Raw genomic sequence first — 22,444 nt, forward strand, 5'->3', positions numbered from 1 at the left:
CTTAGATTTTTTCCGTTAGTAGCCGTGATTTTTTTTTTCTCACGTGTTCAACTTTTTCTGCATGATCCAATTTTTGTTTTCCTCTTGTACATATGCTTTGTTCCAGAAGTTCTAATTTTTGTTCCACTGTGTTCATATTTTGTTCGTCCCGCCATCTTGATTCATTCCATGGATGCCAAATATTTATTTCCACTTAGCCTTTGTATTTAGCTTTGCACTCATGATTTCCTGTAATCATTAGAAAGTATAATATTAGACGAACCATAATTTTACAGTTACATTTGTAGGAGTACATGCATGAATGCATGATTGACGTCCTTTATACAAAAACCAAATGACCTGATGTACTACTACTATCATTGATGTGAAACTTTGTAGTAATTTGTACGTGATTGATTTCCTTCATTCAGTAAAGAGTAAACCATGACCTGATGTATTATTGATGGTAAGCTTCTTCCAAGAGCTGAGTATACGACGCCGGCTTCCACGCAAGAACCGATCAATGAGGAGGAATCCAGAAGCAGACCCAAGCGACCAAGTCATCTCCTCGTGGGTCCCCGCCCAAATCCTATACCTTCCCGGTCCAATTCGGCAATCGGCTCGGCTGACCTGACCTCCACCGAAGATTCCTCGCATCGGCCACACTTCACCTAGCTAGTAGTAGTGTACACACATGTACATATACCCCCGTGAATAGCCCCAGATGCCGCCCTCACCGGTTCCTTCGCCTTTCCATGCCGTGCAGGTGCGGTGATCCTGCCATCATCCCTTTCGATCGTCTCCCACGAACTCCCAGCAGCATAGTAGACTACTAGAAAGTGACAAATAAGATCGTTGATTGTTAGGAGCCAGTCAGCTATAGGCAGCTGTAGCCATGAGCACCAAGAACCAGAAGCAGCAGCAGCAGCATGTAGCACTGCAGATGGCGGTGGCAGCCATGGCCACTCCTTGCACCATCAAGCTCCTGCTCTTCGCCATCCCCCTTGCCATCGGCTTCGCGCTCGGCATCGTGGCCACGCTCTCCCTCGTAAGCTCCACCACATCCTCCGCGCTCCCCGGCGCTGCTCTCGGCCTCTTCTTCCCGCCGCCCACGGCAAAACTGTCCAGCTCCAGCCCGGTACGCGCGCGCCAGCCGTCGCAGCCAGTGCTTCAGGTGGCGCCGGCAGTCGACGCCCCGTCCCCGCCGGCTTATGTACATGCAGCAGCTGTGGCTGTGCCTGACAGCTCGGAGGGTGAACGGCCGGCCGGCGCCGCCTCCATTAAGAAGGAGGAGGACGACGACGAGGAGCTGATGTCGCGGGCGGCGGCGGCGCCCAGGTCGGTGGTGGGCGCCCCGAAGGTGGCGTTCCTGTTCCTGGCCAAGTGGGACTTGCCGATGGCGCCGCTGTGGGACAAGTTCTTCCAGGGCCACCGCGGGCTCTACTCCGTCTACGTGCACACCGACCCGGCGTTCAACGCCTCCGCCACAGACCAGCAGTCCGCCTTCTACGGCCGACACATCCCCAGCAAGGTACTAAATCGAGAAGTGATTTGACTTTTTTTTTGTTTATATTTTCCTGCTCATTTCAGAAAATTACTCTTAATTTACTACTACCCGCCATGGATGCATGAATTGGCGCACCCCATGCCGGCATTCATGCGTGCACTTTTTTGGGTCCAAAGCATTGACGCAACTTGCACATGCATGCGTATTTTGTTGAGTTCTCATCAAATGCGTAGCAAAATGCATGCATGGCTTGACCCGTAATTCTGCAATGTCCTTTTTGACACGGCGATCGAGTGGCTAGCTATTTCCTCCAAGAAAAATGATAGTCTTACGAAAACTCATCTAAACTACACCCTCTGATTATTCATAGTAAGCGTCATGGTCTTTTAGTAAGTGTCGTGGTTTCAATTCAATCAATTTTAGTGTAGATTTAAATTAAAATCATAAAACTTATTATGGATCGAACTGAGTACTCTGCGCTATCTTGTTTGGGAGCACGCCATGCCAACAACTGATTGGCTCGACGACGACGACAACTGATTTGGATGACAAGCAGGAAATCTATTCCCCACATGCACATGGCACCAAGAATGTGACGAGCGCGGAGTTCCGCAAGAGCACGCGATGCATTCGAAGTACACCTGCAGAGGACGCCTTTGTTTGCAATTACCATTTAGCCTTTGTTGCTTTCGTAAGGTTTTATATGTGGCGGGGAATTCTTACTTTCAAATCGCACGGGACCGGCCTTCTTGGTTTTCTTTTCCGCCTGAGAATGGGAAATGCCTTCTCAAACCCATCGCCTGGGCCACATGGCATGCTCGGCGCGCGTGTGCATCGTGCACTTCGTTGGCCGATCCATCCATCCATCGAGACCTTGCCAACCACAGCACGTAAGGTAACCTGCATGCATACAGCTGCTGCATCACGGACGTTACCCCTCGTCATCAAGCTTTGCGACAACCTAACAGCCCAGTTACACGAACCACTTGACATTTCTGTTTCTTAACTTGTTGACATGGATTTCCGGAACTAGACAATATGTTTTTGCACCCACCTACCTAGTTTCTGAAATTAGGTTTAAACTATCAAAAAATTCTGATAACTTTTCTACATGTACATCTTGACCTTGTACCTGTTCGCGGAGTCGTTTCGCACAATCCTGATATGTTTGTGCCACGTATAAAAAAGACAGAATTCGGTGCTGAAAAAAGCTCTCTGCAAAGACATTTTTAAACCTTTCTTTTACATATGACATAAAAAAATGGAAAATGTTTATCATCCCCCGGGGGATCGCTACGCCCGTGTCCTCCTGCTTGTTAGCGCGCCACGCGTCCTTTCCAATGATCCAAAGCCAGAGAGTGAACGTGGGTGGGGGCCATCTCCAATTCTTATCCATCTCCCCCGTCGTTTCTCTGCATTAGAGCATCTCCAGCCGTTGGCGCTCCCCACGGCCAAATCCGGCGCTAAATAGGGCCGGATTGGACGAAAGTTTGGACCGTGGAGCACCGAAGTTCCAGCCGTCTCTTTGGTAGACACCCGGTGTTCGCCGTTTTTAAGAAGAAAAAAAATGTTCCTGGCTACCAAATTTCCAGCATAATTCGACGAATTTGACCAGTTTTACCAATATTTGGCTTATTTTTACAAATAAACATAACAGTTCAACAAAACAAGACAAGTTTTCAAACAAATCAAATGGAAACTAGTTGGTGTTGCCTCGAAGCGTCCATATGTGCTCCACCAGATCATCCTGTTCTGTTGATGCATTGTGGAGTCTTGAATCTCCTGACGCATAGCGATGAACGCAGCCCACGATGCCGGCACCTGGTGGTTAGGCTGTGCAAGAGGACCATCTCTGTCATATGGTGCAGCTTGTTCACTCAGAGGAATCGGATACTTCCGCTCATTCTCGATAATCATGTTGTGTAAGCACACACAACAATTCATCATCTCCCACATCTGATCTTTGGACCAAATCAAAGAGGGAAACCGGACTACAATAAATCTCTGCTGGAGGACACCAAATGCATGCTCGACGTCCTTTCGGCAATCTTCTTGTTCCTTGACAAACTCCAGCTCCTTCGGGAGGACGGCGCCATAGATAGTCTTCACAAATGTTTCCCACTTTGGATAGATACGGCCTACAAGATAGTATCCCTTGTTGTACTGCCGGCCATTGATCACAAAGTTAACCGGGGGAGCATGACACTCAACAAGCTTGGAGAAGATCGGCGAGCACTACAAGACGTTGATGTCGTTGTTGGGTCCCGGCATACCAAAGAAGGAGTGCCCTCCAGAGATCATGGGTAGCCACTGCCTCAAGTATCACAGTGCAACCTTTTTTGTGACCCTTGTACATTCCCTGCCAGGCAAACGGACAGTTCTTCCATTTCCAATGCATGCAGTAAATGCTTCCAAGCATCCCTGGAAATCCTCGAGCTTCATTGACAGCGAGGATCTTAGCAGTGTCTTCGAACGTGGGTGATCTCAAGTAGATGTCCCCGAACACTGCTATCACCGCCCTGCAGAACCGGTAGAAATAATCAAGGGCGGTGGACTCCGCCATCCGAAGATAGTCATCGGCAGAATCACCAGGAGCTCCATATGCCAGCATCTGCATAGCAACCGTGCACTTTTGGAGGGAGGAAAACCCTACCATGCCGGTGCAATCCAACTTGCATCTAAAATAGAGCCGTACTCTCGAAGGGCATACACAATTTTCAGGAAGAGCTTCCGGCTCATCCTGAAACGACGCCCAAAAACAGCCTCACCGTGCAATGGATCGTTAGCAAAGTAGTTGGCGTAGAGCATGCAGTAGCCCTCCATTCGTTGTCTCGGCTTGCACTTCCGGTGACCTGGTGCTGACCCACCACGGCGACCAATGGCCAACTTGGCGTACAAGCCGGGCAAGCTAGGATCAGCATGTACTCCTCGTCTTGGGTGGTGGCTGCCATTTCTTCTTCAAAAAGCTCGGCGAACATCTGCTCCTCCTCTTCGTCGGAGTCCATGTCCGGCCAGGCAATCGTACGAACACCTGTCGGGCGTGTCGACGAGGAGCGACGCGACGGAGCTGCCTGACGGCGGAAAATAGGCAGAGGGCACGGTGGGCGGCGGAATATAGGCAGTTGGGTGGAGGAACGGCGGAGTTTAGGCAACCAGCCGACGGATTGGCGAGGGGTGGTGCCGGCGGCGATAGAGCAACGGGAGGGGAGGGGGATTTGCGTCGACAAAGTGGTGGGGTTCGTGTGTTCTCTTGTCCGAAGTCCCCGAGCGCACCCCGAGGGGCCGAGGATGGCCTGGGCTCTCCGGATGGATTAAAGGCCAAATCCGGGTGAAAACAAGGAGTCGGGGGCGCGGCTGAGCCGAATAACGCCATATGGATGTAAAAAACGGCTGTCGGGGGCCTCGTCGGGGAGACGGCTGGAGATTCTCTTATCTCCTGTCTCTCAAACAGTTGTCCTTTGCTGCCCATGGTTTCTCCAGTGCCCTGCTCCTCCCCTTCCCAACTGGTAGTGCTTGCACCTTCGTCCCTGCCGTCGAGGTCTGCACCACCTCCCCACCGCCGGACCTGTAAGCAGCGGGAGCCGTTGCTGCGAGACGGGTGTCGTGGGGGCAGATGAATGCGACGAGGCCGTCGCCGCATGTAACCAGACACCTGAATCTTGCAGGGGCGGCACTCCTCCCACCGGCAAGGCGGAAAAGGCGGGCGGCCGCGCTGCAAATCTGGTGCGCTGCTGCAAAGGGCTCTGCGATATGCTACCGTTGGCCGTCGGGTTTGCTACCTCCGGCGCCGGCCACCAGGTTTGCTACACATGGTGGTCGGGTTTTGCTACCGCCGGTGGCAGTGTTTGCTCCCTACGGTGGCCGGGTTTGCAACGGTCGACGACCGTGTTAGCTCCCTACGGCGACCAGGTTTGATACACACGGCGGCCAGGTTTGCTACCGCCAGCGGCCAGGTTTTCTATGTACGGCAACCAGGTTTGCTACCGCTGGCGGCCGGGTTTGCTACCTACGGCGGCTAAGTTCCGTGACCCGCCACCGCCGTTGCTGCGAGCGGCCACCGTCGTTGCTTCCAGCCACCACCGCCATTGCTGCGACCCGCCACCACCATGTTGTGAGCGGGCATTGAAGCTCCGACGACGTATTCTCTGACGATGGGAGAGTCTCACGTAGGAGCGACATGGGTGGTGATGCACTGGTGCAAGAAGACGGTGGCGGGTGCCACCGCCGGTGCTGCTAGTGGGCATCCTTGCTCCGGCGACCAATGGGGTTTATGGAGGAGCGATGGGGTGTGGTGCTGCAAGAAGACAGTGGTGAGCCAGGACGCTGGGATGGGATGGTGCATGCCTTTTTTCCAGGAGCGTGAAGAATTTTTCTATTCGTATGTGTGGTGGTCCAAGTGGACACGTGTCAAACACTCTGAGGTGGGGGATCAGGGCTCGGGATGCTCAGCATCATCCTAAAAAAATATTACCTTTCCGCAAAGCACACAAAGAATGTCAAGATACACATACACACGGATTTTTTTTACAATGTAAGATATATATATATTTTCTTTCTTGTTTCGATTTTTTTAATAAAACTTGTTCCAGTACGTCTCAACTAGATTGTACCCATGCCTTGCCTTCCCCCACATGGCGTGCCTCGTGATAGTCCACTTTGCCAACCTCCCCCAGGACGGGAGGCCCCAGCTCCCGCTGTCTGCGCGCGGCATGCACCTTCCTTCACACCACACAGACGGACACACAGCGCCACGCGGGTATTCCTTCATAGTCGCGATCAGCTCTCCCTTTTGTCAGATTTGTTGAGCTCGTCAAAGACGAAGCTGGAAACTAGGTGACTGATGAGCTAGTTATCTAAGTAAATAAAGACCTAATAATCCATATACTAGGACATTTCCGAGCGCAGAAAAAGAATCCATATACTCCGACATTTCCGCGCGCAGAAAAAGAATCCATATACGACATTTCCGCGCGCAGAAAAAGAATCCACACACGACATTTCCGCGCGCAGAAAAAGGATCCATATACGACACATAGAAAACTAGAAATAGAAACCTATAGATTGAGTCCGGCGTCGAGCAAGAAACATGGACTCACAATTTCACCGTACGACATGATGACACACATGTTGGGCATGATACATACAATGAAGACTACTTAGAGCAGGTCTAACAGACCCCTTAAAACGCCCAACCTCGTAAAATAACCGCCGATATACGGGGTAGAGCTCTACCCGGCCGTCTAACAGACCCCTTAAAACGCCCAACCCCGTAAAAATTTTACAGTTTTGGCTACGGGGCGGCTCCTCGCCCCTTACAAGTACAGGGTGGGAGGCTGAATACAGGCCCAACCCCCCACTCGTGGCGCGCTGAACTTTCAGGAAATCGCAACTGCTTCCGCCTCGTTGACTCCTGCACACACCCAATCGCGCCAAATCGAGATCCTGCACGCACCCAATCGCGCCATGCCCTGCACCGCGCATGCTTCCTCTGCAGCGCCGACGGTCTCGAGCTGGGCGGCGCGGTAATGGCCGTGGCGCCTGACGAGGAGCTACAGCCTGGACAACTGTACTTCATCCTCGTCGCGATGCGGCGGCGGCCGCTGCAGGCGGAGGAGATGGCTGCGCTTGCCATCCGCGCCCGCGCGGCGCTGGCGGGCGACCACGACGGCCCGCTCGTGTTCCTGGATTCGACCGAATAGCTGGCCAGCTCGCCGGAAGGATCGAGATCGAACCGAACGCGAGTCCACGCAAGAAGTCGACTGTAGTCACGTTATACTAATCGGCCGACGGAGACTTTAACTAATTCTAATCTAGCGTAGCTGGCTCGCTGTAGCAACTGTAGGGAAGCAGAAAGATGCGTAGACGCATTGCATATTCTTGATCCAAGGGCTGTTCTTCACAGGACGCCCAGGGTCTCCTTTGTGTGTGGCTGACGGATGCGCGACGGAGCCGTGGCGGGCGGGGGCGGGGGCGGCCGGCCCACGGCCGGTGACGGCGGTAGGGACAGCGGCGGGGGGCGGCGGCCGGCCGGGGCGGGGCAGGTCTGGGGCAGGGAAAGTGGTTGGAGGAGGAAGAGGAGGAAATTTTTTTTGATTTGGCATATTTTAGGAATATGCTCTTTTACAGTTTACGGATACGGGTTCTGCTAGCTCGTCCGAGTTTTCGGCCGGTGAAAACCGGATACAGGGCCCTCTACTCGCGTTTTACGGGGCGAAAAAATACGGGGCCTGTTAGACATGCTCTTACTAAATGTGTATATATTGCTGTGATGACGTGCATGAACAGGAGGTGAGATGGGGCCACATCAGCATGGTGGAAGCCGAGCGTCGCCTCCTGGCGCACGCCCTCCTGGACCACTCCAACGCCCGCTTCCTCCTGCTCTCGGAGTCGCACGTCCCGCTCTTCGACTTCCCCACGGTCTACTCCTACCTCGTCAACTCCACCAAGGTGTTCGTGGAGTCCTATGACGAGCTCGGCGGGACAGGCCGGGGGCGGTACAAGCGCGGCATGGCCCCCGCCGTGGCCGCCTGGCAGTGGCGTAAGGGCTCGCAGTGGTTCGAGCTGGACCGCGCCCTCGCCGCCGCCGTCGTCGCCGACGCCGTCTACTTCCCGGTGTTCAGGAGGCACTGCACGCGCAACTGCTACGCCGACGAGCACTACCTGCCGACGTTCCTCCACATCCGCCACCGGGGGGCCGCCGCCAAGCGGAGCGTCACGTGGGTCGACTGGTCACACGGCGGGCCGCACCCGTCGCGCTTCACCAGGATGGAGGTCACGGTGGACTTCCTGCGATGGCTCCGAGGCGGGACGACCTGCGACTACAACGGGAGGACCACCACCGTCTGCTTCCTCTTCGCCAGGAAGTTCCTGCCCAACTCGCTCACCCGCTTCCTCAGATTCGCGCCAAAGCTCATGGGCTTCGGCTGAATTGGAGGACCTATACATATGACCGCCCAATTTTCTTTGCTTTAGGATACAATACAAAGATACATATATGCATCGTCACACGATTCTTTGGTTCATGTTCACCGGCTCCTTTTTTCTTCACAGATTTCCTTCTATAATGATCAATATATGTAATCTAGCAAATGCAAGAGCGTAAGAAAGAGAAGAAGAATTTGTTAATCAACAGACCCCTCGATCCAGTCATAATATTGCGTGCACTCCTGCTCACTTTGATTATAACTGCAGTACAACAATATGCTTTGAGAAACATGAATGTTATCATATACTCCGTAGTAGACTTCTCGTTTCATATTCTAACATGGTCATCATTTGTCTCATAAAGATAACCTTTTAACTATGAACGTAGGGCTGAAATAATGCTACGGATGACTTACTTAGGTACTCCCTTCGACAGAGGTAGTGGTAAGAGAAAGGGTACCTCTCCCTAAAAAAATATATAGAAAGGGTACCTCTGCTTGCTCCTATAATTTTTCTATGGTTAAATTTCAACGATGTGGCCATAATATCATCATCCGTTTCTAGCAAACACTAATTTAGAGAGACATCAGCATAGAACAATTCCGTAGTGACAGAAACTAGCACTTTTATTGGAATAAGACTAACAGAATTTTATGTTAACATATCGACATTTTACACGGTGGGGCGGGCGCTCGTGGCCCATTAAGATGCATCAGCCAAACAGGATACGACATCGCATTGGATAAGCACACGGATATTCATCTTGTTTTCTTATCTTCTTTATTATCCTTCTCCACCACTACTGGAGCTGCAGGTATGCTGAACCACCACTCTCTCAACCTTCTGGTGCACCTCTCTGTGCTTGCTCTCCTTAGTGGGGAATTGTTCGTGAACACCTCCAGAAACATGGCCAGGACAAGCAATCTTGTGGGCAGGAAAGCAAGGCATAGAGCCATCATCAACAGAGCAAGGATAGCTTTATCAGTAGCCTGTAAAATACAAGAATTCATGAAACGTAGGGACCAAACCTGAGAGAAAATATATATTCAACAAGGTAGACCAATTGAAATTTTTCAACAGAACTCGCAAATACAAGCTCTGGCATTCCGTGGAAAATTTGGGAATGAAATCATTTAGTCAAGCACTGTCCATCAAATCGAACAGTAAGGAACTTTTCACAGAGCAGAAGGAAACCGGGAATGGAACTTGTCGTAGATTTATCTAAATTTGGATGTACCTAGACACACCGAATTTACATAAATTTAAGAGAAATTTCGTGGGATGGAGGGAGTGTGATTTTTAGAGTAGTTCATACTTCCCGTGTATTGTTGTGTTCCCCCCCCCCCCCCCCCCCCCCATTTTATAAGGGCCTCCCTGCATATTTAACGCACAAGTTCGTGTACATATATTGTGGCCCTTGGCCACATGAAAATACGAGTTGCATATTTCTTCAAATGGTATATGAGCCTAGGGTTTTCTTTTTCCCACCACATGCAAGATAAGAGAAGCGGAAGATTTAAGACAAACTTTTTAGCTATGTTTGCTCAATGTGATCTGGTTATTCAGTTCGCACACACTTCCCATTTAATCATCAGTACTTCATTATAATTTAATGAAACAAAGCATGTATGGTTTGTATTATCAGTATTTCCGCACTAAATTATGTATAAATTTGCCAAGTTAAAGTGTAATCTGGGCTTCCCTTTGGACAATAATATCTACGCAATCTATAATGTGCATTACATTCTTAGTACACTATTGCCCGTATATAATATAATAGAGCAGAGAAACAAAACTGCAAAACAAGATATAAATTATAAGATGAAATACTGAGAATTAAGATGATAGTCACCTGAGATGGAAAAGCCAGCAGTAAGGCCCTTATCTTCAGAAGAACAATATTTGCATCCTGGACAAGCTCTTCAACTTTGGAAATGGCATTTTGAACAGCTAATAGCTGCTCCATTGTGTTCATTGAAGGAGGAGATGACACCTTGACCTCAGTCATAGGCTTTCCTTGACTAGTTAGTCTTGTCAGGAGCATGAAGGCTGCTGATAACAATAGGACCATAACAACAAAATAGACTACCCATCCCCTGTCTCAGCATAGAAACATAGGACCATCATTAATCACTAATATGAACGGATGAAAAATCATTGATGAATTAGCAACTTGAAATTAAGATTCATCATAGCCAAGCACTTGTACTACGCTCAAGTTGCTAGTAGAAGCTACCCTAGTACTTTGGCCAAGGAACTATTGGCATCCATAGGCGTATTGGCATAGATGCATGTGCGCCTATCAACTGCTTACTATCAGAGTGTCAGTTTGGAATTGCTACTTTGCTATTTCTCTTAAAAGAGAGACTGCTCTCAAGATATTTCAAGAAAAAACATAGTGTAATTGCAATACAACCAGTCATGAACATTACATTTTTCATGACAACATAAATACCATACAAAAAGGGCTGGGAGTTTTTGATATTATAATAACAAGAAATGCACCATAGATGAGGTGGGCCTTTTTATCCTAGAGAAAAAGATTTTCTTTCACTTTTCTTGGTTTCGTATGGTACAGAGACGCTTAACCTTTTAGAGCACTTAGTTGACTTGCCCTAAAACTCTTATACAACCCAATCTGAACCAACAGCAGGAGATGAAGTTCTGATTCAATAGCATGGGAGGTGGCCAATGAGCTGCAGTGCGGTGTGGTTGGCTATAAGGATCTGCTGGTGGCATGCGGACCTCCGGCTGTACAGGCAGTGAGAGATGGCCAGTCTGAGTGAAAACTCAGCCGCGACTCCGGTCGGTGCTGGTGTCGGCGTTGACGACGTCCCAGGACACCGCGCCCCTCCTTGGAGGCATCATCGTGGGGCTTCCTACCTCTTGCCATGGAGGTCTCGTGCTGTCCGGGTAAAAACCCAGGTTCCAGCCTTGGCCAGAGCAAGTGATGGCGACGGTCTCGTCGCTTCCCTCCTTGGGGGCGTCGTCTTGGAGAGCATGACCTTGTTGGGCAACGGTTGGATCGTTTGCCATCCAGTGTTGTCGTGCCAGCGGGGATGGAGGATGTCAAGGCGACGGCCCCGGAAGGCAGCAACTTTATAGTGATGCCATTATAAGGATTCTTGTGATACAGCTTTAGGTGACGCCGTTATAAAATGGACTTCCATAATCTCCCAACAAAAGGTACTATCCAAACTCCAACTACCCAAACATTCTTTACACGAATATTAACTCCTGCAAACCCCATAAGTTTATTTTGCAAGCCTTCTTCCATTAGTTGTTGCAGAGCATAATATGCTGTCCTTACTTACGTCCTATTTGTAATGTTGGATAATACAAAATAACCAACAACACATACTAGAGTGGTAACTTTCAAAGCATCATGTCTGACATAAAGAACATGAGAACAAATGTGGACAGAGTAGCATACCTGATAATAATAAAAGAAGATAGCAAGCAAAAGACCAATGACTTCAGAGGCTCATCCCATAATGCCAGTGATACCAAAAACCTCCATAGCTCACTTACCGGAGATAACAATTCCTAAACACAATTAATAATTAATTCAAGATTGCCTATAGAAAACTGCTATTCGATAGACATGGTTAGTACCATACTGTAGAATTGAAAACATAAACCATTTAGAGAAAGTTTGATATACAGAAAAGAGTAGCTTGCATTACAGATTACTGAACACTTTTCCATTTAGTTGAACTAGACCACCAAGCTCCCCCAACTGAACACTCATGTAAGTGGGTCACTGTTGTGGCTGCTTAGAGCTTTGAAGGTGATAGGGGTGAGATACAGGAGGACGAGTTCGTTCTCTGCGTCTAGGTGCCGTTGCCGGCGACTAGATCTGATAGCAGGGGATAGGGATCGAGAGAAATCAGAGGGATCGGGGAGAGCAAATAGAAGATACGGTATTTGTTATTGCTTGCCCGAAAACATACGGGATACACATCCTCTTATAGGAGGACCAGCCGCCAGGTAACCTGGTGTACCAAACTGACTCCAAGATCTGTAGTACACAAGTAGGACTCTTTTGACTGTTACCCTATTTTCCCTAATGCAGTAACTGAACTGGACTCTAATTATGGAAACTGCTATACTACTAACGCCACAACAGTCACTCTAGGTAATTAGCACACTAACTTGAGCACGTGATCAGTGGCATGGCATGTTGATTCATGCATACTATGTAGTGTACTCATGAGTGGCATGTGATGAAAAGTATGGAAGTTATTATAGTGTGCATTACACCCCTAAATATTTGGCCTTTCATAAATGCACCAAATCCACCTACATCTTTTGAATTTCAGTGAAGTACTAAATTGCCTTCTTTTGGAATTTCAATCTGAAAGTGTCAATGAAAAAATTCACAAGTTGTAGATGGCAAATTATAGTCCATGTGCGATCTATAAAACAGATGCAACAATTTGCCAATTTTGAAGTGCAAGCAGAAATACGCACAATCTTGAAACTTCAGGTATAAGCAGTGCAACTCCAACAGAATATAGTTTCGATAGACATATATAAACATTGGAAACAAGAATATCGACTAAGTCCAAATACCTAATTGATCCGGTGGACATATATAAAGAATCCCTTGGCTACTTCTATTGCCATACTAAACAAATATTAAGCAGCTTCAAACACAGTCAAGTTATTTTACCTAGTACTTGGTATTGGGCAGTTATACTGGTGAGAAACATAAACTGGAAGCCAAAAAAAGAGAGAGACATGCTATCTATGCTTTCAGTTACATATTAGACTAGTAGCAACACATACTCTTTAAACTATACGTGGAACAGTAACATGAGTAAAGAAAATTGATGTCTTATAGTAGGAAACGAATATTCCTGCCTTTCTAGAACTTTAATCAAGCCAATGTATAATAGGGACTGAAACAGGAACCTGGCTGGAAACAATAAAAGTCTAGTGAAGCTGAATTAAGAAAGCCGGATTGAGCAGGTGATAATGCTCTAAAAGGTCAAAAAAAAAATCTAAATAAATTGAGCAGATGAAGAGACTACTTTTGTTCTGTGTTTACCTTCATCACTACCAAATTGGTATCAAGCCCATCAACTTTGACTCCATCAACTGTGGCTTGTGCCAATTCAACCTTCTTGTAGTTGTTCATTGACTCAGTAACTGCCTTCTGCAAGGAACTCATTTCCCCAACGACTATCTCACCAACAGAGAGTCTCTCACTATTATTACCTGGTGATACCACGCCCAGATTTGACAGGACAGCCAAGGCAGACATAGAACGCATTCCAATGTTCAAGCCTGGTTTGTTGACTTGAGCTGAACTTCTTGATGATATAGCACTGGCTAGTGTTTCAAGTATTACATCTCCTCCAGGAAGTTTGTCACAAAGATTGAACATCAAAAGCGATTCATATCGACTTGAAACTGGAAAGGCCAATTCCTCAATGGCTTGTAACCGCAAGATGCCAAGCGAGGCCTTCAGGATTATTTCCTCTTTATCAACTCCATTTATGTCGAACTTCCTAAGAAATCTGTGGACATAAAGAACTTCTGATATGATGGCCAACCAGTAATCACGGCGAGAGTGGCCAGCCAGCTCTGGAAATTCTATGATAACTGGTTCTGTTCTGCATTCCACATCATAAATAAACAGTCATAGAGATGTAACAGAAGACGATAAGGACAAACCTATATGCTAATTATATGAAGTGGAACACTAGTCCTAACAGAACAATTTTTTGTAAGATGAGCAGGAATCAGTTGTAATTACGTAATCAGTAAAAGACTGTATGTTCAGTTCATGTAGTATTGTTTATATGATTCGTGTTAAACTTACAAGGTGGTCGACTTGTACATAACGGCTTTATCAAATAGCCGTGAACCCCATGGGCCAGTCAGCTCCGGTTTAACAACCTGCTTTAAATCTTCTGCAAGTTCATAGCCTTTGGGCTTATCAAATGTCACAACCTTAACAGCTTCAAAGTAAAGAGCATGATCGGTAAGTGTCAATCTTCCTGCATCAGCAAAGGTTGAAAACCAGTGATATATAACAAATGAACAATGAAAAATACAAATATTAAGAAATAAAAAATAACTAATCGAACATGACAGCAACTTGATCATCCCCATCAGTAAACCATACACACCTGGCCATGTTGAAATCCCAACATGCTCAAGTACTGGTTGTGTTGTCAATGTGCCATCTACTTCTAGAACCCTTTCCCCTCTCTGAGATCGGAGACCCGATAGAAGCGATGACTCAGATTGCGCCTTCATTTTTTTAATAGCTCTATATTATGAGACAAAAAAAACACTCTTGAGTCCTGCCTTTACCAAAAAAAATCCAATAGAAATTCATGCTTACCTATCCTATGTTAAGAGGGGAAATAAGAGTGTAACTGAACTTTATTTGAAAATAAAATTTAATAGACATGTTATCTCATGCATTTTCTTATGTCCTACTTTAAAAGAAGAGTAAATCATCAATAAATGATTTAACAAATCATTGCCATCCTAATTCAGATAGTGATACCACTTCAGAATGCCCATTAGTATTTGCATGATTTTAACTGGTCAAATTATTGTCTGCCTAGATGAACAACAAGGTATAGATAGTCAAACATGAGATAATATGCTACGATCTCAATGCCGCATTACTCTACACCCTGCAGAAGAAAGCATGACATCACCCAAGCAAAAGTATTGTTGCTACTTGCCCACAACACAACCTTCTTACTTCAAGGCAGCAGTCTACTAACACAGCACAAATTATGAAATGAGTGGCCATATAAAGGTGTAAGCTACAAAAATTGTACAAATAGAACTTCAAGGAGATGAATCTTGGTAGGTCATTTCTCAAAAAAAAAAAAAAAACTACATCTTAGTTCATGAATGTTATTTATGATTGCTGAGAATAAGCAGTAAGAACAGAAGAAATCAAATGTGTGATGCAGTTGTATGCTTCATTTGTAACAACTAAGAATAGGTATACACATCGTGGGGTGCACACATTAGCTGGAATTGACTAAATTACGCCATATATCTACATTCCTTTGTTTACATCAACTAGCAAGTCGTCAGTGCTACGTTGAACCAAAAACAAGGTGGAACATAGTTTGCAGTTGCAAGTTGAATTAATTCACTATCTTTCGTTTATCAATTGTGGACTATGCATGAAGGATATAGCTATGATTACGTGCAAGGAAAATTGAGACAAAGTCTATAGACTAGATGAACTTTGGTAAGCTAGCATATCAAGGTTCACTCGGATTTTAATTTTGAAGCATGCCGGCGGAGATTAGAAACCAGAGAAGGGGGGTTGGGCAACAGGAGGCGTGGGAAATAGGAGGATTCGAGAGAGGGTTGTTTGCTGCTATGCTCGTAGATTTGCATGGCCCAACCTTGTCAGGGTTGAAACAAGGAAGATTGACGGAGTGAACATTTGACCATCAACTCAAATCTTTATAAGTAGGAAAGATGAGGTGATATACAGTGGTACACCAGCATGAATGCTAGAAATGATCGAGCTAAGCTATCTTTATGCAATCAGAAACTAGAATACGTATCACTCTACATGCACAGTTAGTCAGTTACTTATAGGAAGTACAGAGTGCTGTCACATATGAACTCTTCACAATAATATACTTTACACCACAAGGAGAGCCAATGTACCGAACACCAACCGGAAATCTGAAGTCATGTGCTCAAAACCAGATATCCACGAAAAATTCTTACATAAAGTGTACTTAATTTTAAGAAATAATAAGAATTATACCAGAAAGAGATAAAACAGCTATCACTCAGATATTTGAACAAGGCAATATACCAATGTGTACAACATATCAGTGAACAATCTGACCTGTCCAATCCTGCAAGATACTTATCATATACAGGAAATGGAAGACGCCCTCCACTTGTTGATGACAGCGCATCAAAGAGGTTTGAAGAAGTTACTACATCAGCGATTGTTGGTATGGCAGGTGCTATTCTTGAGAAAGCCTCTAAACTTACTGTGCTATCAACCTCAACCTATAAACAAGGAGAGATGAAATTATGTATAAGAGGGATACTATTACAAAACCAAAATGTGTCACCTAAAATTGTAGTGCAAAAACTCGGCCCATTCTGTATGACCCACAAGTTATGTAGTGGAAGCCAACAAAACAAAGAATCTACCTTAACAGTGAGCTGGCCTGAAGAAGAGGGAACTTCCCAAGCTAACATCATATCAAATGTCAAGCGGCGGAGGCTTTTGTCAGCAAGATACCCGGCAACTTGCGAGACCTGTGCAAGTGCCCTAAAGCAGCAATACTCCAAAAAGTTTCTTGCATAGTTCCTTTGGTGCTTTATGGAATCAGATGCTTGCATATCAAAGTCATATATCATGTCTTCGATGGTAACGTCGAGAATTCTGGAAGGTAAAACAAACAGAAAATTCAACAACATCTAATGGAAGCGAGCTGGACGTGGTGTAACCAAGAGAAGTCAAATTTGTTATGGGGTGAATAAAGTATGACAGTGCATAGGCATGTGTGCTTATTTCTGCTCCACAAAGCAAAAAAAAAAAAAAAAAACATTACAACATTTGCATGAAAATAGAGAATGCTCAATAGGTTCCCAATCAAGCTAATGACTGGACAACTTATGCGAGAAATGAAAGAAATTACAACATCCCAGAGCATCATTTCCGGGAGCAGCGAGACAATATGTTCCCAATCAGTTAGACTATATCAGTTCACACAACATGTTCCTTTTAATTGTTGAGGACATTACCGGGAGCAGCGGGAGACGACGACGCTGGCCATGGGGGAGAGACCGGCTACGGACGCGCTCTTGCCGGAGGAGGGAGAGCGGCCGGGGTCGTCGTCGTCGTCCCCCGCGCGACGGGGGACGGGCCACTTGAACGACCCGTCCCGGACGAACCCCTCGAAACCCTCCATGAGCAGATCCCGCGTCCGGCTCATCATCGCCATCCTCCGCCCGTTGGCCGGATCGCGCAGGGACGGTTGTGCTTGCCGTGTTCGGGTCTAGGCCGGTGGTATTGGTATAGGCGGTGGGGCGGTGACGATGAGACGGGAGAGTGCGGTGAAGCAGAAAGACCCACAACGGGGAAAGGAAAATCACACCATCTCTCCAAGGCTTGCAGAGGTTTTCGCCTTTCGGTTCCAACTACTAAATCATTTATTTATCTCCAGATTGTAACTTGTTTCTCTTTTGGCTGTTTACTAGGAACATGTGACCACATCTCAAAAAAAAAAAAAGGAACATGTGACCCACTGGGAAGGGCAACGGTGATTCTTCCCCTTTGCTTTTTCCACATATCCGACACCTTCTAGTTCTCTCATTGAGAGAACGGAGGGTGTCGAGACATATAGACATAGCGCTAGGAAGAGTGATGACTTTTCTTCCCATCATGAGCTTCTTCAAACTATGAATACCGGCCAGTCGTCTTCCGGAAAGAACAACGAACAGAGCGTATGAAAGGGAGAGGGTTGGGGGGTGATGGTCGTGATTCTATCCCTTTGCCTTTTTCCATATATCGAACACCTTCCATGCCTCTCTGTTGACTCCCAAGTACAGGAGATCAATTGTAGTACTTTTCAATAAAAAAAGGTTATCGAACCCACGGTGCCGAAAGTAAATACTTCATCCGTTTCAATCTATAGTGCCTACAGATTTTCTGCATTTGTTTCATAATATAATAGTATATCTGTGTTTATTTGCAAAGAATCCCTTCCACCGATCAGCTGAACAGCAGGAAATAAGGAAACGATCTAATCCCGTGCATAAAATCTGGGAACCTCCTCTATCTCACGTCTCTCTCTCTCACTCACACACGTCACTCTCTCTCTCGTAGGGTCCCTCACGCATCCTCTCTCATCGGTGAAGGAGGACAATGTCGTGGCCGACGTTCCCATCAATGAGGCTGCGCCCGACGGATCCATTGTTGAAGAGGAGGAGGCCGCGCCCGACGGATCAATAGTTGCAGAGGAGGAGGCTGCGCCCGACGGATCCATTGTTGAGGAGGAGGAGGCCGCGCCCGACGCCACCATTTTTGAGGAGGACAAGGTGGAGGCCGATGGGTCCATAGTTGCAGAGGAAGAGGTGCCATGCCTTGTGTGCCATCAATTACCGGGCACAATCATCGACTTCTCCAAATGGGTCAACCAAGTGGCAATGCACAAGTGTGCCGGCTGCGGGGAGATACGCGACTATTTCCAAAGAAGCTCGGATGGATCGTCGATGAACAGCTACTACGGCGATGAAGAAGAAGACAATGGAAGTGACCTGGATAAATACAGATAGGATACGAGGACTGTATCATGAATAAATTGTTTCCATCAGAACATTAGTCGGTTTGATCTTTTTTGAATAAATGTAATCGTTCTGCTTCTGAATTATGTTCAATTGTTTTTCTTTATCGATTTTGTTGAGATCGGGGCAAAGGTCATGTTTAACAAGCAGGACGAATACTCCAAAACGGAGCAGTGATTTCAAAGCCGGGGCAGAGTTTTCGTGGCTGGGGGGCAGTGACGATTACACAACTTCAATAGAGGAGTAAAGCAACAAAAATACACCAATTTCATTAACCTTAGATCACGAATAAAGTTTGAGCGTACAAGACTCAAATTTAGGAGTAAATCAACTAAACTTCAAAGCAAATTTAAGACTTCAAAACCATAGGCCTATGCTGATATTCCCACTAAGCATCGGGCAAGGAATCGATCGCACACCTCACTAAATTAGCAGTACATTTCAATGTCACCGGGAGAGTTTCGAGCCTCTGTAGAACCTCCTTCCGCATGTGGGGGACTTGATATCGGTTCCCTCCAGTATCCCTAAGTACTTCAACCATACAAGCTTGCAACATCATGAAGATTCTGTTGCCACGCTCAGCTGGGTACTCGTCGAAAGCCTGCTTCACCTTCACCATAATATCATCAACAGAACCTGCACAAATATTCAATACCAGAATCAATGAAGGAGTACATGAAAGCAACTTAATCAGCACCAAAATCATTGCAGCACTGCACAAAATACCTGGAAATAGCTTGTGAAAGATTGATTGGAGCGCCGCAAAAAAACCTAAATCAAGGATATTTAGGTTGGGGGAATTCGGAGGCTGACATGTGAGACGAATATCCCAACCATCAGCTTGAGTCGCTGCGACAAATTTTGGGTCATCCACAGGGATATGCATCTTTGCATTATCCTGTTGATTCTAGATTGTGGTGCCACGCTCAGATGCAGGCCATCTCTGCTTGATAGCGGGAAGCAAAAAATTAATCATGTACTCCTGGCTTACACTTTGGGTAACCATCGGTAGTACTTTTGTGACCTACACAATGATCACCATGTCAACAAAATCCAAGTACTGAACATACGAATAGTACATGTAAAAAACTTGAAGTCCTTACAATTGTTCCAGCATCTCTATGCTTGCTTTTTCTCTTTGCCGCTTCTTGGTACGTAAAAGGCCATATTCAAAGTTTTCCATCGAAAACCACATTGTCATTAGCATCAAAGCGTGGATGAGCGACCGCTGCCAAGAACATGACCTACACAATAACACGGCCATGGAATTATTGACAATACACATTTAAAACCATAAAAACACCTTTAGAATTAGGCTTACCTTCTCAATGAAGTTTTTTTGCTTTGCGTGCTACGGAATGGATCCTCTTCTCCAAGGGCCACGTATAATTTTGGCTACCGTGTGTGCGGTAAAACCATTTATCATCAATGTGAATGACATTATACATTTCTTTAAAAGTAGAGTCCTCAAAGTCTATAATGTTTTCAAGCATGGACAAACAAAATCTTAGAAGAGCTACCTTGTTACCATCCGTGAGCGTGGACTTGATGGCATTCGTGTGACGCCTAAACAAGCCCTCGTTCAAACGACACCATAATGTACTCACCGACATGTTCAGTTCAATTGCTAAATCATGAAGGGTAGTTCTTTTACTCAAATCCACATGTGTGATAGCCTCCGGATCAAAAGGTATTTTCTTCCGTCCAGAATTTCCACCTTTGCTTTCTAATCCATCTAGACCTAGTGTTTTGCATTTTTTACACCAATTCACCAATATATGTACATGGATCTTCGTTAGTGAAGACACTTCCTCAGAAACCCCTCTACTTAACACCCCAGCAGTGGTCCTCTCTAGAAGCATTACATATGCAGCCTGTTTCTGATGGAGTTTGTACCCAAAAAAAATTCTCTTCAACGTACCATTGGTACCTGCGGGATGTACAGTAGTAAATGAACTACTCTGATGGAGTATAAAAAATGCATTGCAAACATACTCTACAGTAAATTGATTGAACGTACCACTGGCTTCTCCATTATCCACGGGTTCCTCATTGTCTCCTTCCCGATATTCATGATGTACATGTCCTTCGCTCTCGCTGAATCCACCACCTGCATTGACGTGTAAGGAATCAAGTTAACACTACAACACCTACTAATAAAACTACTCCTAGCAGTACTACCACATGATAACACTACAACACCTACTGGGTGGGAAGAGGGTTCGCCACCCACTTCACTTCCTATCCTTCATGTCCTCCATCCCTTATCCTCATGGTGTTGGAGCTGTCGATGTTGGCCAGTGCGGCGGTAGGCTCTGTCGCGAGGAAGCCAAGAAGCCCGCGACTGGTGGCGCGTGGCGGAGGGCCATCAGCTTCCGCCACCATGGGAGAGACCCCCCGGCGACGGCGGGGCCGAGCGGCGCGGAGGCCTGCCAAGCGTCCTCGCGGCCGTCCGATAGGCAGCCGCGACAAGAAACCGCGGAAGAGGCGCGACAAGCGGTCACCGGCGCCGAGCCCGCCTCCGCATCCGTCGAGCCCGCCTCCGCGTCCGTCAAGTGCGCCTCCGCGTCCGCCTTGCTTGGGCGCCATGAAGCCCGAGGAAGGCCGCGTCGTCTAGTTCGTCGACCTCCTCGTCATCCTTGATGCCTCCGACTGGGTCAACCAGTTGAGGCTGTCTGCCTCCTTCGCGAGGGAGTGCTCCGGCGTGCCGAGCGGCATGGCTCTGTACCATACCGGCGGGAGCCGGTATTGGACGCCGATATTGGAACGTCAACGCCGAGCATCGTGGCCCTGATGTTCTCATCCTCACCATCGGCTGGAGGCACTTCGTCATCGAGAACGCCCTCCTGCGCGGGACTCGACTGCGTCTCCGCTACCGCGGCAATGGGAATTTCTGGGTGAGCGTCTGGGACCTCGATGGTTTTCGCGTCACCACCGCACCCCGACTCCTGACCCGATGAAGACCCGTTCAGGGGGGGCCTTTTGGTGATCCTCCTCTGGGCGAGCTTACGTTGCTCCTAGAGGATCTATAGGAAAAAAGGGTGTACTCCTTCCGGTGACAGGAGCACAATTAGTGTTAGCATATTGTAGACATCGCCCGTGGGGCATTATCTGCATTATCTGTAATGTAAATATGATTTTGAATGATATCTCGAATGAAGTCTGTTGGGATGCATTCCCTATCCTCGTGGAGGTTCCGTACGTTACAATGTTCATCCACATATCGTAATCAGAGACTGTCCTCCGGTCAAAGTAACATAGTGGTTAGCCCGGCCATGACTGATCACTTGTTGCTTTCCAGGTGAGGTAGTTGTCGTAACTCGCGAGGGCGTGCCTCGAAGCCCTCCGATAGTATGCTTACAGGGGACAGGAGCGCACAAGAACCACACACATAGTTTGCGAGAGTAGGAGGCAAGGGAGACTTATCTTGCCGGAAACCCGCATCTTCGCGGAGGGATTGTCCCTAAGTGAGGAAGAAAAGCGTCCTCCAAGCCGATTCCTCGGGGAGGTAATTCCGGGTAACAACATACTGTAGGGATTCGTTGCATAGAAAACAAAAAAATTCCTGCCACGAGAACGCAATCCAAGCCAAGATGCAATCTAGAAGACGGGAGCAACGAGGGGATGATCGAGACTCACCCTTGAAGATTTCCAAAGCCTATAAGAGTAGGCTCTTATTGCTGCGGTAGACGATCACTTGCCGCTTGCAAAAGCGTGTAGAAGATC

General features: G+C 47.0%; 2 protein-coding genes across 2 annotated transcripts; one reads left to right on the forward strand and one right to left on the reverse strand.

Moving 5' to 3' along the window:
• Positions 1-688: 688 nt before the first annotated feature.
• Positions 689-8,617, forward strand: LOC127325969 (glycosyltransferase BC10). The gene is made up of 2 exons (XM_051352781.2): positions 689-1,510; positions 7,772-8,617. Exons 1-2 carry the CDS (start codon positions 875-877, stop codon positions 8,411-8,413), a joined length of 1,278 nt encoding a protein of 425 aa, XP_051208741.1. The 5' UTR covers positions 689-874; the 3' UTR covers positions 8,414-8,617.
• Positions 8,618-9,018: 401 nt separating this feature from the next.
• LOC127325968 (uncharacterized) lies at positions 9,019-17,567 on the reverse strand. Its single transcript, XM_051352780.2, has 9 exons — positions 17,177-17,567; positions 16,580-16,814; positions 16,263-16,432; positions 14,551-14,693; positions 14,241-14,418; positions 13,464-14,031; positions 11,844-11,956; positions 10,263-10,506; positions 9,019-9,399 (listed from the first exon to the last, which is right to left on the reverse strand). The coding sequence occupies exons 1-9, from the start codon at positions 17,374-17,376 to the stop codon at positions 9,169-9,171; spliced, it is 2,082 nt and encodes a 693-aa protein (XP_051208740.1). The 5' UTR covers positions 17,377-17,567; the 3' UTR covers positions 9,019-9,168.
• Positions 17,568-22,444: the final 4,877 nt, after the last annotated feature.

The sequence above is a fragment of the Lolium perenne genome, chromosome 6, assembly GCF_019359855.2.
Source record: "Lolium perenne isolate Kyuss_39 chromosome 6, Kyuss_2.0, whole genome shotgun sequence".
NCBI classification, from domain to species: Eukaryota; Viridiplantae; Streptophyta; class Magnoliopsida; order Poales; family Poaceae; genus Lolium; species Lolium perenne.

Coding starts and splice junctions, on each gene's coding strand:
- LOC127325969 (XM_051352781.2), top strand. CDS start 875: ATGAGCACCAAGAACCAGAAGCAGCAGCAGCAGCATGTAGCACTGCAG. Junction 1,511..7,771: donor GCCGACACATCCCCAGCAAG/GTACTAAATCGA, acceptor GTGCATGAACAG/GAGGTGAGATGGGGCCACAT.
- LOC127325968 (XM_051352780.2), bottom strand. CDS start 17,376: ATGGCGATGATGAGCCGGACGCGGGATCTGCTCATGGAGGGTTTCGAG. Junction 16,815..17,176: donor GTCGTCTCCCGCTGCTCCCG/GTAATGTCCTCA, acceptor TTTACCTTCCAG/AATTCTCGACGTTACCATCG. Junction 14,694..16,262: donor TATCTTGCAGGATTGGACAG/GTCAGATTGTTC, acceptor CTCATAATATAG/AGCTATTAAAAAAATGAAGG.